Raw genomic sequence first — 19,318 nt, 5'->3', positions numbered from 1 at the left:
GTCATTGCCTCTGTGGGTTGTGTCACATCTGTTTGCACTGCTACTACAATCAGGGGCTATGGATCTTTGGCTCCTAGGTAACTAGGGGAATGTCTATGGTAGGAGACTAATGGGACATTGTACAAGCTCACCGTCTGAGATCCTTGACCACTCTCTAGCTCATACTCTCTATGCTAGTCCTCAAGACATGGAAGTTTCAGGGGCAGCACTCACTTTGCGTATTACTGCATTGAGCATCATACATATTCATTCATTCAGTATTCATATTCAATGTTCATTGTCTCTAAGTTACCCTAACCCTAATTGTGTTCTTTATCAATTTGTGCTTTGTCATATGATCACGTTTCTTATCTGTAGACCAGTATTTCTTTACAAGGATTAGCGTGGTAACTTGTCTGGGCTCATGGATCTGCTCCATCTAATGCAGCTAATCATCTGGAATAGACTATCCACTACAATGGGGAGTGCTGCAAACTCTACTCTAATGATCTCCTTTGCCACTTAGGATTTACTAGGAATAATCTTGCAGATCATAAGGATCTGAAGTCCCTCCATTTGTCATCAATCATCAATCGAAGGCTAGGAGCCTATGTATGTGTTGCATACATCATTGTTTGGGCAACTAATGTATCAAAAAGCCATCCTTTGTGTAGGGATCCTAAAAATGGATTTAATGATATAATTGATCCATTTTTGCAAAAGCAGCATACCCTTACATGCCCTATGATGTCTGTCTCAGGGAAAACTAACTCTGCAAGTAAAATCCATTCCCAAGTATACATAAAGACCTTGTCACCTCCACTTGGTTGTCTCTATATGTAATCACTCTCTCTCAAGACCATGATCGAGGAGGATGTAAAACATTTGAATCAGAGCCATCATTACGGGACATCGAAGACTCACCACCAAGCACATCAGTTGAGTGGCTAGGGACCGCATCATAGCTGACATCATCCATAGATCTTGAGATCAACTACAACTTATAGCCTCTAGCATAGCAGCACTAGTGTTAGATTAGGACGACTTTTTCATTCTATGGATGAGATGACACTAGGCATGCTTGTTACTCTAGCATTGTCACTCATTGTACATTTATTTGGAGCATTTTTTTATAGGCCACTTATTTTATTGTTATATTCACTATACAGATGAGATGACATTAAACATGGATGTACCCTAGATATTGTCTCATGGGCCACATTGGCCATATATAGACGTTAGCATATCTTTCTTTCTTTCTTTCTTTCTTTCTTTCTTTCTTTCTTCCTTCCTTTCTTTCTATCTAGAAAACAACCTTCATGTGTGAACGACCATGACCCTGGTTTTTCAAAGTTTCACTGAGAGCCCTCTCTAAACCATCAAGTGTATCCATGTGATGTTGTAATCCTCCTCTGTGGGTTATATGTCAAGATAATGTCATCGGAATTCATGTCTACCATGGGTTTTGGAGCTCAAAGAATGGCGAATGTCATTGATAAAATCAGCGACAATGGAGTTGCTTGCACAATGCTGAATGGGGAAGTTTCTAAACAAATTGATCATTTTCCCTTAGATAGGGATGCCCTCTTAGCCTTGTGATGTTTCTTTTCTCATATAATAAGGTGTGGCCAATTATATTGCTCTGAACAAAGAAGTCAAATATATACAAGGCCTCTCAAGGCAATTTAGGGGAGGAGCCCTTTGGTGTTTGCATTGGTGACTCATCAGATGTTATTGTTGGTGCATAAGCTTGCAAGAAATGGTGGGCTATTTATGATCCTTAAGGTAAAGAACCTCAATTGTCAACAAATCAATTGCATTTGTGGGGATTGTTGGATTTAGCATCAACTCCATATATTAATGCCCAAAAGTCTCTTTGCCTATGATACAAGGAAAGACTTGACTAATATCAATTGGCTAGGTACAATGTTTTCAAATGTTGCAATTATTAGGCATTTGGGCATGTGGTTCCTAAAACTTTGTAGGATTGAATCAGTTCATGTAGTTAATTATTCTCTCTGTTCTTGGGCTCTTCTATAGCCAAACACAAAAGATTTAGTGTGTTAGCAAGTCTAGAGACATGGAATATCATTGGTTTCAAGGCTTTGGTGAATCAAATGAGGAGTCTATCATACTCCCTCTAAAAGGCGGCATGATCATCACAAAGATCGGAGATCAAAGCCCTATTCTGAATAGGAAACCTCTCTTGCCAAGTTACATAGAATGAAGCAGCCATCTCCTCCCCCCTCTCTTCATGTCTCCCATAGGACCCATCCTTCTAGCCCTAGGATGCCTATGATGGCACCATCAGAGTAGATGCCCATTCTTCCTTCTTTTCCCAAAGAAGACCAGCTAGATGGATCAAATTATTTGCTTTGGTCTTACAAGGTGGAGTGTATTCTTGACACCTTCGATCTTTGGGAGTTTGCTACCCACTCTATTTTGCATCCCATTGAGGATCCTCCACAAAGGCTTTCACAGTAGGTACCAAAGGGGAGAAGAAGAAGGAGAAATCTAAGGCCAAGCACAAGAAGGAGAAACAAGAGAGTTTTTCAAGATCTGACATAGATTTAGAGAAGCCTAAATGCCCACACTGTGGGATTGGGAGACATCTTGAGGAGAAATGTTGGAAGAAGCACCCTCACCTTCGTCCAAGAGAGAAGGATGGAGCTAAATCATTTGAATCTTTCTCCACCTCTACACTAGCCATTACCCGTGAGTCTATGTTCCTTCATATCCATGCGCTAGTGGAGCCTTCTTCAATGAATGCCACACCTTTTGAGAGGCCTTGGCCTATTGACAGCAGTGTTTTAAGTCATATGACTCCACAAGGAGATTTGCTACACGATCTTCATCCATTTGCCATTGTTGGTGACATTTGTTTGGTGCCTATTAGTGGTGTTGGCACTTTGCCATTATTTCCAACCCATTCCTCGAGCTCCATTTTGGAAGTCCTACATGTTCCAGACTTGGGCTTTCCAATCCATCTCTATTCACAACCTTCTTACTAGACTTGATACCCAAGTTGTCTTCACTGAGCAAGTCGTTTTTGTTGAGAATTCTTTTACACAAGCTGTTTTAGCAACAAGTTGCTAGGAGAGAGGGCTTTACAAGCTCCATTCCCCTTCCCTTTTGCAAAGTCCTGAAAAAAAATTGTCTATTGCTACACCAATTCCCGGTTGTGCACCATCTATTCCACAGTTTCCATCCCATCCCCCACTATTTCCTCCAATGGTTCCCTCATACCTCCATCGCTTTTAGAGGGGAACGATATGAGTGATGCGGCTGTGGACTTCCTAGTCCCTAGTGTTTCAAAGGCGGCTCCCCGGGATCATGAGGAGCTTCTTCATCAGCAGTCTACATCGACAAAATTCATTGGCATTGGCACTCTTCTTGTAACCCTCGGATCCTCATCTTCTTCGGCCTGGGTGTTAATAGTCATGTTTATCATGCACTATCATCTCGTACCTATGAACCTAAACTTGAGTTGGACAAGCAGGAACATTAGGAGCTCTAGCATGTCTGTCATGTGCTTTGACAGAGGAGGCAACTCTATTTAGAGCATGCACTTCTTTTCTTAGTCAGGTTAGTGTGCATTTTCGGGCACCAATCAGCTTGTGCAGCCCCTACAAATTGGGATTTTCTGTGTGTGTCTCTATGGGCATTTTCCCCCTGCCACATCAGCATTTTCTGCTGCTGGTCATCCATGACACATTTAGCAGGTCAGCTGGCTGGTCGGCCAGTTTAGAGGCATTTCAGCTATATATAGGTGGTCCCACTTTGGGGCAGATCATTCATTCTTCTTCCTCTTCTGCAGGTGCACACTTGGAGTTTGGCATACGTCTCCATCTTTGGCAGGGGCTGCTGGCTGCATTCTCCATCTCCGTCTCCCTCACCATCTCCTATGCTATCATCATTTTCTAGCTTGATCTAGTGTCCTCACAGATGCTATTGTGTGCATGCACGGACTGATCAGTCCATCATTTTATTCAACATTCTTTCCAGATTCAGTGCAGATTTCCCTTCCATTCCTGTACAGTAATGGATAATTGTCTCTCTTTGCCGCTACATTCACCTTTTTGTAATTCACGCACACTCCAATCTTCCCATTCTTCTTCAAGGCAATTACGATGGGTGATACCCACTCCATGTGCTCAATCATGTAAATGAATCCAGTATTCAACAGCTTGTCTATTTTGTCCTTCATAGCATGAGCATGCTTTGGACTCATTGCATGCAGTGGTCTTTGTTTGACTCGCGTTGTGTTAGGGGTCATAGGAATGTTGTGAGTCACAATACTCGGATCGATTCCTTTCAGCTCTTCTAAGGACCAAGCGAATACATCTACATATTCTCATAAGAGATTAATGAGATTGGCCTCCTCTTACTCAGTTAAGTCATCGACCATGTACACGGGTCAAGGCTTGTCCCCTTCCCTTGCCAAGTTGACTTCCTTAACTTCAGCATGTCCTTCAATGGATTCACTAACCTATCCACTTTTCTCTTCTCCCTTTCTCTCTGTGTTGTGTTTCTCTTCCATTGCATACCCTCACACCACTCAGCATCCATCACATTTTATGTAGCTCTTTCACATACTCCAATATTAGGACTATGACACAATTGGACTATGTGAGATGCCTTTATTTTTCAGGCCAAAAGTAGATTGAAGGAATACAATCAACTGTTGCAAGGCAAGCTACTTTGGCAAGTGTCTTCATATGTCACTATTGGTATTTTAACCATGGAGTATGATGGCCCTTGGATTGGGGCTCTTTCTTTAGTTCCTCTTGAGTTTTAAGTCCTTGTTCTTTGTGATGAGGCACACCCTTCATCTTAGCATGCTTATGTAAAAAATTAATACATAATCAATAAATTTCCCCTAGATGGGTAACTAAAAAGCAAGCAAAGTTTGGTCATGCAAGAATAGTAAAGGTAAGTGCAGCAACACTCTTAAACATGAAGTCAAAGATTCCTTGCTAGGGTACAGCCTTTGTCTAAAGCGATTCTAATAGATGGTCTGTCTATCAGTGATGATATTGTGACACTGTAAGATTCATCATGGTGGATGTGCTTCTTTTACCACATCTAATAAGACTGCCCCTCAGCTTTTCATTTTATGCCAATGGCCAATCATGTGTGGGGTTTTATGTCCCAAGTGTGCACTTTTGTGATTCACCAACAAATCACCAATTGTTCTTGGATGTTGGTAAGATGCTATCAACCACCAATTAGCACTCTTGGGATACATCAACAAATCACCAATTGTTCTTGGATGTTGGTAAAATGCTATCAACTACCAGTTTGCACCTGAATATCCCCATCTTTTCCACTTCCTTCCTGAACAAAATTCAGCATGTGTGTTCATTCCACCAGTTTCCATGTGGCATAGTAGATGTATATAAAGATTACTTTCTGGCAAAAATATCCCTTTGTACGTGTCAATATTTTTAACAATTCAACAACCTTCATGAAAAAAGCATAGAGAAAACCTTTTGTGAATTTGATTCTTTTTTCTCATACATTAAATATTACCCAAATGAAAGAATCCTTAAGTAAATACCAAATAAAGGAGGAGAGAGAGACCTTCATGGCTTTGACTTTGTCCCCAGCTTGAATGTATATTTTACATGCAAGGTGATAAGATCCTTGTACCTCACAAAATTCTCCTAGACCATTCAAGAACTGTTTTGAGTCCTCCGAATTTTCCTTTAAGATGTGCTTTGAGAACAACTCCATCATCTTTTCCGTGATAGTCACATTTTGAGTCATGCACTGTTCAGCATGAAAACCAAGTAAGAAAAGAGAGTTTTGCAGTAAGATATTGTCTTTTGGGAAACACAATAGGAACTGTGACTTCTTGGTAGCTAAATTATAGATTGAAAGAACATTATGCATAAAAGAAAAATGCTATTTATAGTTCCCCTATTTTTATATTCAACCACATCATTCTTCTATGTTTTCTTTCTTTAAAGGAAAGAGCATTGTAACAATAAGTCCCCTCAACACAATGTGTCCTAAGGCAAAGTACAAAACTAACCCAGCATCCTTGTTCAATCATGAAGCAAAGCTTAAAGGTAGAACAGTCAAACTGCAGGAACAAAGAGGCACCCTAATTTACACAAGAAGCTGAGCTCTTTAAACAGAAAGCAGAGCTCATAGGGGTGCAAAACCTACCCCTTTAGGACGAAAAAACCAGCTTTTGGGGTTTTGGGTGGGGTGGGTAGTTTTTGCGCTGAAGGTTTAGACATTTCACTCTCCTCGACACATCCTCATGCCACTGCATTTCAAGGTATCATAGTGACAGGAAACGGCTGGAACGGCCCCCCGGCACGCAGAATCACCGTCCCCGGCATGTTTCCGGCTCGGACCGCGTTTCCAAAAAATGGAACGTTCCCTGTCCCGTCGCGTTCCCTGCTGCGTTCCCTGTCTGAAACGGGACAGGGAACGCCACGTGGCAAGTGACCTGCGCCCAGTTTTCGCCCGCGCCCAGTTTTCGTTTTCGCCCTGTTCTGTTTCGTTCCGCCTGCTCCTGCCTGCATCCCGTCTGCTCCCGCCTGCTCCCGCGTGCACCCGCCTGGCCCATTTCTCCTGCTCCCGCCTCAGCCTGGCCCAGTTCTCCTGCCCCTAGGCCCAGCCACCTTCTTCCTTCTCTTCCCTCTCTTCCATTCTTTCTCTTCTTTCTCCTCCCACCTCCAACCTCTTCCTTCTCTTCCTTCTTTTTCTTTCTCTTCTTATTCTTTCTTCTCTTCCTTCTCTTCTTCCTTCTACCTTCTCTTCACTTCTCCCTTCTCTTCTTTCTTCTTCCATGAATCTTCTTCTTCTTCTCCCTTCTCTCCCTTTCCCTTCTCTCTCGACTCTTGAGTGAGTCTTGACTCTTGAGCCTTCTCCCTTCTCTCGAGCCTTCAATAATCAATTTTCAGCCTTCAAATTTTCCTTCTCTCGACTCAGCCTGAAATCATAAATGGCTTCATCTTCCCGCCCTGCTCGTCGGGTTGGTGGTCGAGGAAGAAGGTCTGATGATTGGTCATGGTGGGAAGAAGTAAATGCTGACCGCCCTTTGAGTGGTGGAGGATCTCGACCATGGACTTGCAAGCTTTGCCCATACAAGCGAACTAGTGGAGCAAACAAGGTAATCCATTGAGCCGAGCACTTGTATTTCATATTTTTATTGATTTTAATTTTTCAAAGTTACTTAAATATTAGAATATTCAATATGGACTACCAATTGCCACTTGTTCCATTTTAAATTTTAATATTTATGCATAATCAGGTCCGAGCTCATCTCCTACATGAGCCAAATTCAGAGGTGCAGTTTTGTCCAAATGTGACCTTGGAGAAGCAAAGGGAGCTTCGTGACCGTGTAGCAGGTCAACAAGCTTATCTTGCATCTAGACCACGACGTGTTGCAGTTGACCCTGCAACTTTTGTGACACCATCCCCATCAGATGTATCTAGAGCAGGGTCAGTATCAGGAAGTGCTACCTCCACACCTACTACAGGTATTGCATCGGCCATGGCATCAACAACGCCACATGTTGCACGTAGACAAAGCACACTTAATGCTAGTTGGGATCCCAAGAAGAAGGAAGAGGTGGATACATCAGTGGCACGCTTTTTTTATCATGACCACATTCAATTTCGTGCAGCCAGGTCAGAGTATTTTAAATTGATGTGCAAGAAGATTGGTGAGTATGGCCCTTCGTATGTACCTCCATCATCAGAGACCTTACGCACCACTTTGCTCGACAAGGAAAAGCGCCTTATTGAGCAAGCAGCAGTGACTAGAAAGAGCATGTGGGCTAAAAATGGAGTTTCCTTGATTGCTGATGGTTGGAGTGATACACGCAAGCAATCCATTCATGGTATGGTTGCTTATTCTCGTGGGGAAATGTATTTTATATCTTCACATGATGCATCGAGGACAGGAAAGTCAGCAAATGTACTTGCAGCAGAGTGGGTTACAGGTGTTGAGCTTATTGGCCCAGAGCATGTTGTGGGATTTGTTGCAGATGGAGAGCCTGCAAATAGGGCAGCAGGTGCTATTATTCAGGGATATTATCCACATATCACAGTTTCATATTGTATGGCTCATTGCTTGAACAACCTACTAAAGGATATTGGTAACCTGTCATGGATTGCACCTGTCATAGAGCAAGGAGCTCAAATGGTTAGCTTTGTTTTGAATCACCAATTTCTTCGCCATCACTTTTCTTTGCGGTCGAAGAAGACACTTTTAAAATACTCTGATACCAGATTTGCCTTTAACTTCTTGATGCTAGGCAGGTTAAGAGAATGCAGTGGTGCCTTGAGGCAGTTATTTCTTAGTGATGAGTTTACCTCATCAACATTGGCAGATACTCCTACAGGTATCTTATGCTTGGAGAAAGCAAATAACTCCACTTTTTGGGATGATGTAAAGCTGATAGATGCTATGGTATCACCCATTGTACATTTATTGAGGGTTATGGATGCTATGCAACCTTGCATTGGCAAGGTATATGAGGCTATGGACAGGTTGAATGAAAAGTTGCAGGAGTTGGCACCAAATGATGAGGCGTATGAGAAAATACACCATTTAGTTGTGACGACGTGGAACTCCTATAGCTCACCCATGCATGCAACTGCATTTATTGTGGATCCTGAGTTCCAGGGCAAGGGTCAAGAGAATGACAGTGAGGTTATGGATGCATGGAGACTTATATTGTCTCGTCTAGTGCCTGATCATGGCACTAGACGAAAGATCAGAGATCAGCTTTCATGTTATAGGACCTTTCGGGGTTCTTTTGGTTGTGGGGATGCACAGGAGGATCGCTGTAAGATTGGGGCAGCTTTGTGGTGGGAGGACTATGGTTCGGATGGTCCTGAGTTGCAGCAACTAGCCATCCGTATTTTGAGTCAGTCAATTAGCTCCTCTTGTTTGGAGCAATTGTGGAGTACCTACGCTCACATTGCTTCAAAGAAGAGGAACCGTCTTGGTGTGGAGAGGGCAAACGATCTAGTATTCGTTAGTGCTAATTTGAGGATGTTATGTAACAGTATGACAACAAAGCGTGATCCATTCACAGAGTGGGAGATGCAGCAAGAAGAGGAGACACATGCTGATGTTGAGGGAGATGCAGCAATTCATGGTACACATGATGATGAGGCTGGCACTTCAGGAGTGGCTAGAGCAGCCTCAGAGCCCCATCATGATCTTTGATTTAGCTTACTTATCACGAGTCTCATGATACATGACACATTTACATTATATATGATATTATGATCATTGATGACACTGTGACACTTGGGTTGTTGACAGTTGTGCCATGTCGATATTATACTTGTACTTGAGTCTTGCAGTCTTGCAGTTGCCCTTTGGGCTATTTTGGCATGTGGCATGCCGCATTTTGCTTTAGTCTAGAGATTAGACTTTATATTTGCAGTCTTTTTTGGGGCAATGAGCATGTTCTTTCAAAGATTAGACTTCAATTTCATATTTGTAATCTTTTAAGTTTTTTGACAATGGTACCATAGGCATGCTCTTTTAGCTTAGACTTTTAAGTTTAGTTCATTGTTCATTGTTTTATCATTTATGATTTTTGGCATATGTATTATGGATTTTATTATTTATAATTGAATAGCTTACCTCTTGAGCCTTGTAAGTTGCAATTCAATTTCTAATGAGTAGTTTTAGAATAATGCATGATATCTTAAAGTTAAAACTCAAAATGATTTGTCCTTGTGGATTATATACCTTGGTTTTAAGTTTTAACACTCCAGACTCCCAGAGTCCACATGGATTATCAGTGAAATATTAATTTTTTTTCATGAATTTTGATTTTTTAAATGCCGTTCCCGTTCCCACGTCCCCGTTCCCTAGGTTTGGCGTTCCCGTCTCCGTCCCCGTTCCCGTTCCCCGTTCCCGTTCCCCGTTTCATGTTTCTATACAAGGTATGCTTGTCCACATGTGTGGGTTCTATAGACACTGGATATTATGCCACTGCATAATATCCCAAGTTGGAGTTTCAAGGTATGCTTGTCCACATGTATGGGTTCTACAGACACTGGATATATGATTGGGATATAAGGCAGAGATGCGATATGAGGATGTCCTGCATGCAAATCTCTATTTCAAGCGCAACGGAATATACAATTGCTTTTGGGATAAAATCTATTTCCAACTCTGCTCTCTTACATTGTGTCACCTCCATATGCTTATCCCTTGTGTTCCATTTTTGTCAATGCACTCACACTAGTCAATGTTAGAGAGTCAAGTTGGAGATAGAATTTAGCCCAAGTCTCTGCATGTTGTGAGTACATGCTCCTCTACCTATTGAATACATTGAGATACCTCCATATGCTTTTCTCTTGTGCTCCACTTGTCAATGTACTCACAACAGGGAGAGAAAAATGTCGTGCAGTGGCTCAATTATAAAAAGAAATATCATCACAAGACAATCAAGCTCCATCATAGGATGAGAATTAGGTTGCCACAACAGTAGGAGGTGAAGAAACGATGCAGGGTTGCTACATGAAAGAATCACACAACTCAAGGTGTCTTCAGAGACATTCATCGCGATCAGCACCCATTTGGGAGCTATTTGCAGCAGCAATTCATGATCATTTTGTGGCAATCTGATCATAGCACTTTCATGACAACCCAATGCATCAATCAGCATTCATCATTTCACGTTTGTATGATATAGCAAATTGCACGTCATGCCACAATTTGATGTAGCAGATTACTAGCAATTGGCATGGTTTTGGGAATACAATGTTAGTAGAAAGGTGCATAAAAATTAGGAATTGTGGTTATAATGTCCCCATTACTTAGTTAATAAACAATGTGCGTATACATTCCAAAAATTGATTTATGTTGAAAAACAAAATTGCACATTTTTAAAACTAGCTCTAAGTATGAAGATAATTGTTATTATTAATGAGGTATTATATGCTAGTTCATGGAAGGAAAGCTTGGGAAACCCTCCCAAGACAAGCTTATTAAAACTATATTTGTAGTATAGAACAACAAAAAGAACTAGCCTAGTGGATAGTCACTTGGCAGTTAAGTGCACTTGGGTGACGACACTGCCAGGATGGGTGACCTCCCGAGAAGCTTTTCCTACAACTAGTGGGAGCTTCTCACGCACAGCTAACAACGCCAACAAAGCCTTCATAGCCTGTTGCCAAGTATGCCAAGGCCAAGATGCCAAGGTCTATGCCTTGGTCGCCGCCTTAGCCGTGAGCCTTGAAGTGATGCCCGCCCGACGCTAAAAAGAAAGTGTTCCCTCTTTCCCCCTCCCCCCCCCCCCCCCCCCCGATTACTATATAAAAAGGGGTAGAGTGTCACATTAGAACAAACAACCCTTGCAAAAGTCTTTCTGTTGTTGACGCAACAAAGCTCTGTTGCAATCAGCCGAGCCTCTCTCTCCACACCTACGCGAAAGCGCTACTCAAATACATCAAGCTTCTTCCATGGCTCCCAAGAGACGTCGAGATACTAAGGGAGGTCATGCTCGGAGAGCTCCCCAACGCAAGGAAGTGGCCCCTGCAAAGAGAACTCAACACAAAGTTGAAGCACAAGCAGAAGTTATCCCTAAATCCATTCAACCTGAAGGACCGGTTATTCCAAAACAAACCGAGGTTGCGGCCATAACCCATAATCATGACGGATGGCCGAATGGAGATAATCAAGCTTAGTACATTAAAAAATGATTACTTTTAAGCTATCTACAATTTTCTAAATTTTCTATTGTTTTTTTGCATCTTACGATAAAATGAGGGATAAGTCAGTAACGTTAGAAAAACCCATAGGATAAGTCTGTTACATAGATTACGATTAGTTAGAACGTACTTAAACTTACAAAAGCATGTTAGTTTTTTTTTTCCCAAGAAAAGAGAACTCTATTAATAACACCTCGGAGAAAGTCTCCCTAAGGTAAATACAAAGTACAAGAAACTCTATGAAGAGTAACTAAGTACATCACAGATACAATGGTTGTGTAAACAATTAAACTGGTGGGCTAAAGTGCCAGACCATGTGAGGGGTAGTGTGAAAGGTGTCTGAATCCCAAATCCTCATGAAAGCCTCTATTTTCTTCCTCATCCTCTCAGAGCTGCCCTGCAACCCCTCCCATCTCCCACGGAGAGTATGGACTATCTCTGTCGTCCAAATCCTCGATAAAGACTTCCCAGTGGGTATATCCTGAAGATCAATGACATAGCTACATCTCACAGCTCATATGTACCAAGCTATAATGCTGGAAATCAGCTCCCATCTGTGACAATGTCCCTAAGTCCACTGTGTTTGTGAGTAGTCTAGGGTAGGGATCTTGCTCAGATGCTGTCCAATGATGAGAAAAGAAATGCTCCCCTGAGTGTCTTCATAGCCGCAAGCTGGACCTCTGTTTGTGACCCAAGCTGCAGCCCCCCATGTTGCCACCATGGACTCTGCCGTAGCATGGAATACTATCCTAAGAGCTCTCCTCCAAATCTCTTGTGCTCTAGGGCAGTCCCAGAGGTAATGTCTTTGTGTCTCCTCTGGCTCACCACATCACACGCAAGCCACTAGGTCTCTGCCATATCCAAGCCAAGTGTCAACTGCTAAACTCCTATGGGCTAGAAGCCATAGAAAGAGAGATATCTTCCTGGGCCTGAAGCTATCATGTAGCCGCCTCCAAAAGTCGTATAGAAACTCATCCAAGACTCCCTCTCTATGCCAATGAGGGATGGCTGCAAGCTGTGATCTAATCTTGCTCATCTGTATCCTCCGTCCCAATCTTAGTGTAGCCAAAGAAGGGGATGTCGGATGGCCTATCAAGGAAGGATCCCTCCACACCCACTCTCCTGGATCCCACTCAAGTCTCTGTAGAGGCCTCCTCTGGTATGCCCAATATCTCCATCCATCTATAAGACAAGAGGTTGGGTCTAGGTCTATGTGCCATTTTCTTTGAAAGTGTGCCACTACTCTGATTCTCTGCCTCGAGCAGCCACTAAGTGTTGTAAGGTCAAGGTCCTCTCGCTGGAGACGGCCATCCTCCTCAACTGTGAAAGTGAATGTCCTATCTCTGCTAGATGCAATGACTGCTAGAAGGATATTCCCCCCTAGAGAAAAGACCAATCCAAGTCTGAGAGAAAGCTGTTTCAGTTTGCCAATCCGGTGGAACCCCTTCCATCATGGCCTCAATCATAGCCCTAGCTCCCCTAAGACCATGTAATCTCTGCTTTTGGGTCTCGTGTGGTAACTCCTAAAATGCAAACCACTCCCCCACTGATGTAGCGACCTATAAAGAGAATCTCCCCCATGATAAGTGTGTCCGCTGCCCAATGGTGTGGCCTGACTCTTATCTCAAATAATGATTAAAGAGAAGAGGCTGTCTCCTCTTCTCTTCAATAGTAGTCGAGGGGAGCTGGTGGAGCCCTGGAGATACAGATCTCCAAGCTCTAATAATGGCAGCTGCAAATCTGACCTCGAAGCTCCTCCCTAAATCTCTGGTGCTGATCTCCTGAAATATCCAGTGAATGTTGGGCTGCCATGGTCCTCCATGTATAGGTGTCAAGTCCTCTAGCCTCCCCATCAGAATTTTTTTTCCAGGGCTCCTCTCTTGGAAGCAGACCCCTAACAATGAGCTTAACCAATAAGGATTTGCTCTAACTATCTAGGTCTATGATCCCCAATCCTCCTCTGGATCTAGGCTATATGATGACATCCCTAGCCACCTTTGCTCTGGCTGGACTCCCATCTCCTCCTAACCAAATGAAGTTCCTGATGAGGCGTTTCACCTAGCCAATACACGACCTAGAGAATGCCCAACAAGAAGTGATATACCACATGGTTGCAAGAAGAACTTGCTTGGCAACCACTACTCTTCCTGCCAACGAGAGTCTCCTCGAGCTCCAATGCAAAAGCTTCTGTCTGATGCTCAAAAGAAGGGGTGCCAACTGCTGCTCTGAGGTAATGTCAATCCCCACATGGCATTCGAGATATCTCACAGCGGTCCTGCAGGGAACCCATGTGAAATCCTCATGTGGTCGCCACTCTGGCTGTCTGGTGTCGCATATCCAAAATCCAAAGGATTTGTGCCAATTAATTAGTGCTCGTGATGCTCTGCAAAATGTCTCCATGGCTGTTACAAAGGCTCTAAAGTTGCCCTCATTCCCATCCAAGTAAACCGATGTATCATCAGCAAACTCCACATCAAGAAGCTCCTCAAATTCAAGGATGGGTAGCCTGATGCCTCTGATACCTGTAGATCTGTCTCTCAAGAAGGAACTCATGGCCTCTGCTACAAATAGAAACAAGAATGGAGCAAGTGGACATCCCTGTCTAACTAATCTATGGATGCTGAATCTATCTCCTCTTGCCCCTCCAATCATGACCTGGCTATGTGCTGAAGAACACTACACCCTTGACCCCTTGCTCTGGAAAGCCCATCCTCAGCATTGTGCCCTCCAGGAACTCCCAATCCACGTGATCATATGCCTTCTCAAAGTCCAGAAGGAGCACAATAAGGTCTTGCCTCCTGGATCTAGCCAAAGCTGTGGTCTCCCAGAAGGTGAAGATGTTGTCCAGAGTCTCTCTGGCATAGTCCCTGATGCTATAATCTCCTAAAAGGCTGAGTGAAGGCCTTTTTTTATAAGATCCCAGTAGATCACAAAGAAGGATTTATCTAGTCCATCTTCCCTTGGACACTTGCCTAAGGGTAGTGCCTGAAGTGCCTCCTCCAACTCCTCTCTAAAATGGGCCATCAGATTTATGCTCATCTTGTCTGTAACTACCCTCTGCGAGCTCTACCAAACTACTTCTCTATCTCTCTCATATTCAGGGGATCTAGAGGTGGATCCTAGTAGGGATATATAGTATTGTGTGGCCACCTATCTCGCCTCTAGAGGGCCCTCTGCAATGGATCCATCAGCTCTCCTGAGTCTCCGAACACCCTATCTAGAGTGTTTAGGCACTGTGGTGCGGAAAAAATCCCTATTAACCCTGTCCCTAGATTGAGTCCAAAAAGAGGCTCTCGCATGAAATATGTACTCTGATCTAGCTTCCTTCATGGAATCAATCTCTACCCTTGTGGTATGCATCCTCTCAACTATCCATCTACATCCTGGCCGTCTCTCCTCCTCCCTCTATAAGGCAACCAATGATGCCCTAGCAGCTCTTTCCTTCTCTAGAAGGCTCTGTCTCCTCCTTGTGGCCTCCTCTCTGAAGAGGGAACTAATCTCCTATAGGCTCTCATCTAAGTCACTAGCTGCCCGTCCGGCTGAGAAGGGTCGAGATCTCCAACACTGTGTGACTGTTTCTCTAAGATCATCCTCATAAAACAAGTGCTCTAGAATCCTGACACTGGAATGGGGTCCCCCTACTCTCTCAAGAAGAAGTATCTCAATCGGTGAGTGGTCTGAGAGGGTCGTGCCAAGTATGATACCTGTAAGGCCGCCTCTGTCACAGGCCCAATCATCCACATAAAATCGATCAATCTTGGAGAAAGTCCTGGCTCCTATCACCCTGTCTCTCCTAGAGAACTGAAGTGAGCCTATGGTCCTGCCAAACTCTACTGTGAACCATGGGTCGTGGCCTCTAATCTGAAATAAGAACTCCTCCCAAGCAGCTTGCTCTCCTCCCCTAATGATTTCTGTGCATCTGCCTCTCCTGTCCTCAAGAGCCTCCATCATGTTAAAGTCACCCCCTACCATCCAGTGATCAACCTATGGTAGAGACTGATTGAGGGTGGTCCAAAATTGTCTCCTGGTTCGTTGGCCATTTGGGGCATAAATGGCCAACAAACCAATGAGTGCCTCCTCCACTCTCACCGAGACCCAAAGTCACCCTGGAATGAGATTACCCCAGCCTTGTACCGACTGAGTCCACTGCTCCCCAACACATATACATACTCCAGTCTGTATCTCGATAGCACCTACAGCTACTGCCCAGTAAGTGTGACTCTGACCTAGCAATAGCTTCCCACAACATCGGGATATTCTATCTGCTGAAAGATGGTGCTCCTATAACATAAGAATCAATGGATCCTCCTACTAGAGCTCTGTGCAATCCTGTCGCATGAGGCTCCGGCCCTGCCTAAAGTGACGACCTCCAAAGCCTTGTACATTCCATGAGAGTATCCTCATGGAGTGTGTCTCAACCTCTCGAACCGGCGTGGCTGTACAGCCAATGCCTGTCTCTTCTACCTCCTAGTATATACCCGATCATGTATCCTCTCCGCTATCTCTGCTGCGGGGTGTAATGGGGGGAAGTCCTCAGAGTAGGCATCTGAGTCCTCTACCTTCTGCTCACTGTCCTGGGCTATCACGGCCTCCTCTACCTGCTGTGTGTCAGGTACCTAAGATGGGCTAAGCTCGGGAAGCTCAACCTGATGGAGCAATGGTCTAGGGGACAGAGACGTATCTGAAGCCTGTTGTAGCTCCTGAGAAGCTACTGATGTCGCTGCCTCTATGGGCTGAATCACATCCATCTGCAGTGCTGCCCCTATCAATGGCTGTGGGACCTCTAGCTCTTGGGCATCCATAAAAGCGTCTATGGGAGCACTAGGGGGCTGCAATGGCTCTGCATGAGTTGACGGCCTGAGGTCCCTGATCACTCTCCACCGTCTCGGCTCTAGGCCCTCGTGCCTCTGCCTCTCATCAGCCCGCTCTCTTTGTTGGCGTTGTCTCCTCCTCTGTCTAGCCTTGCGCCATCTCTAGCGCTCTGCATCACTCCTCTGACGCGTCTCAGGTCTACCACCTCCCTCATCCCTGAAGGAGGTCCGACGTCGCCGTGTCCTAGGGCATTCAACTGCAAGATGTCCAATCATCCTGCAAGCAAAGCACTGACCAGGTAGGCCTGTATAAGAGACTGGCTAGATAAGAAAGCCCCCATGAATGGAGGGAATTCTAATATTCTAGGGAAGGCATTGCAAAGACTCTGTGGGTATTATCACTCGGACCGATGGGTATCTATGTGGGCCTTCTGAGACTACGTCAACAAAAGTCCTATCCCTCTGTATGACGTGGCCAAATGCACTGTCAATCTCAAAAAGGTATGGCGTAAAATACTCATCAAGGCCAGGAAAAGAGATGGTGATGGCAGTGCCATCTCCAAGCAATGAATAGTCTCGGCCCTCGATCCATCTATCAAAAGTATGCTACTGAGGTCCTGACATCAAGCAGGATGGTAGCAAGCACTGCCTCCATCTACTCGGGTGAGATGAAGTGGAGTCTGAAGCATCCCTTTCCAAGGGGCACCACTTGCGTGATCCTGGCTAGGGTGCCGGTAAGAGCAGACTAGATGGAGTCCTTAAGATTGTGGATAGGCGGACAATCTCCAACCATTCTGCAAGCCAAGGATGATACTTCTATGGTTGTCACTCTCTCCCTGAGTGCCAGCTCTGTGTCCGAAGCAAAGCGGATCAGTGGGAAGGCATCGGCTGAGTGTATGCGTAGGGCTGCACTGGAACCCCTTGGGGATGGTGGAGGACCGGCTGCAATCTCGGGCGATACGCTAGCTCCATGTGTCAATGGTGCGGGTGCTTCCTGATCTGTTGGCGCACGGTATAGCCGTTGGTCTGCCTGTTGGGGTTGTGCAAGGGAAGGGGAGATGGATGTTGCTTGTGCAAGGAATCTTACGAAGGTTGCAAGGGTGGATGATGAGGTTGAGGAAGTATCCATGGGGGTTGTTGTGCCAACAATCTAGTCCCCCCTGCAATTCTGCACAGAAGAAGTCGTTTGCTGGGCCGAGGGCGGTGTGTACCCTGGCAGGGCAACCAGACAGGAGGGGCACAGGGCAAACAGGACACGTGCAGCAAGAAGGGGCGCAGGCACAGCAACATCAAGGTAGTTCTTGCAGGTTGTGCCTTGTCATTGACGTCCTTCTCTCAGGTGCATGCTCTCTCTCTGATGTGGGCACTCTGCAGACAACAGAAGACTGTAGGTGCACAGATAAGGGGTGTAGCTACGGCATGCAAACAAGAAGCGTGGGGTTTGTGGCATTCAGGAAGAGGACGAAAGCAGTTAAGCATTACTGATTCTAAACGACTTTACAAGAGCTCTGTCGTATCTACGTCATTACTGAAGCCTACGCTTCTTGGTAAGGAAGCTGGAATAGAGATCACACCTAACAATCCAAACCCTAATCCGCAGGTCTAATGCTTGACACCTAATGGGATGCTAACACTTGATGCTCACTTGATGCCTGATGCGTGACGGGATGCCGACGCCTGACTCCTGACACTTGATGCATGACGCCTCTTTTGCCTCTTCTTTCTGTATAGTATCACAAACTTCTACATTATCCAATCAAAAGCATGTTAGTATTATCAATTGCTTTTTAGGAAAGAACACGGGAATTGATGAGAGGGATAGATTCTATGCATTGCATACATTGACAAGTGTATTAAAAATGTCTTATGGTTATGATTGCTTTTGGATTTATGAATGATGAATTATGGCTCTTATGATTTCATGCTTGCACAAACAGACGAATTATGGATTGTGGTGGTTCGGGACGTTGGGGTCCCCAACCCAATGCTCCCTAACACTCTGCGGAGTGTGGAAAAGCTCACCTTGGGTGGGGGTCCTATGCTTCCAAGGGAGGTAGGTGTTTTTGGTATTTGATTTCCAAATTGTTTGTTATGTGCTAAAGATTGAGTTTAACGAATCCAGTTTAACTGAGTAATAAAAGAAAGTTGTTTTTTATATGTCCAAACAGTGTGGTAGTATACCTTGCTAATTAGAAAACTAAAGCAAACCCAATCAAGGAAAGTGGGAGGCTTCAATCCTAAGAATCGAACGCCTATGGCTGGGTGAACCCGATAAGTCGGGTAACTTTCCAACACTGGATAGAGTTGATTAAATCGTGACCCTCCCAATCTCGGTAGGATTAGTTACCAAGTTTAACACCGTTTTAGGGGGCCGGAGCTGAGATTTTACCTTATGGGTAGGGGGTTCGAGTTACACTCTCCCCCCGTCTCTCACTCTCGTTGAAACAAGTGTGGTGTTAGCCTCACTCCTGCCTTTCATTGATTACAAAGTGGCCTTTCTTAGGTGGGTGTTAGACTATTGTTAGGGGTGACTTGTCCACACTTCCCTTGTGAAGTAGAACTAAGATTCCCATGTTCAACTAAGTCCGAGGTTTCCCATGGGGAGATGAGATGGTGATGTGCATGAATTTCGCTCCACTACTAAGAGGACTCCTCCAAGTCTATTGGAGGGGGCACCTCACAGTAGTGAAAACCAGTTAAAGAGGGCTAGCAGCTTGTGCTGCATGTTTTGTTTTTCATATTTTTTTATTTTTTTCCTTTTGGGGTGTTTTTTTTCACATTTTTTTTCATTTTCCCAAAAATAAAAACTACAAAAACTACAAGAT

General features: G+C 44.4%; 2 protein-coding genes across 2 annotated transcripts in view; one reads left to right on the top strand and one right to left on the bottom strand.

Annotated features, from left to right (window-relative positions):
* Nucleotides 1-19,318, bottom strand: part of LOC148036455 (uncharacterized) — a 225,699-nt gene that overhangs the window by 96,773 nt on the left and 109,608 nt on the right. Inside the window, exon 18 of the mRNA XM_087678435.1 lies at nt 5,563-5,751. Coding sequence (XP_087534561.1) covers nt 5,563-5,751 — 189 coding nt within the window. The remainder of the gene's footprint in view (nt 1-5,562; nt 5,752-19,318) is intronic.
* LOC148036456 (uncharacterized) lies at nt 6,941-9,312 on the top strand. Its single transcript, XM_087678805.1, has 2 exons — nt 6,941-7,108; nt 7,250-9,312. Exons 1-2 carry the CDS (start codon nt 6,941-6,943, stop codon nt 9,176-9,178), a joined length of 2,097 nt encoding a protein of 698 aa, XP_087534931.1. The 3' UTR covers nt 9,179-9,312.

Source organism: Lygodium microphyllum, chromosome 5 (assembly GCF_053477565.2).
Source record: "Lygodium microphyllum isolate KBCC chromosome 5, Lygodium_microphyllum_v1.1.10, whole genome shotgun sequence".
NCBI lineage: Eukaryota > Viridiplantae > Streptophyta > Polypodiopsida > Schizaeales > Lygodiaceae > Lygodium > Lygodium microphyllum.
The sequence above is the reverse complement of the archived record's forward strand: the minus strand, read 5'-3'. Positions and strand labels throughout refer to the sequence as shown.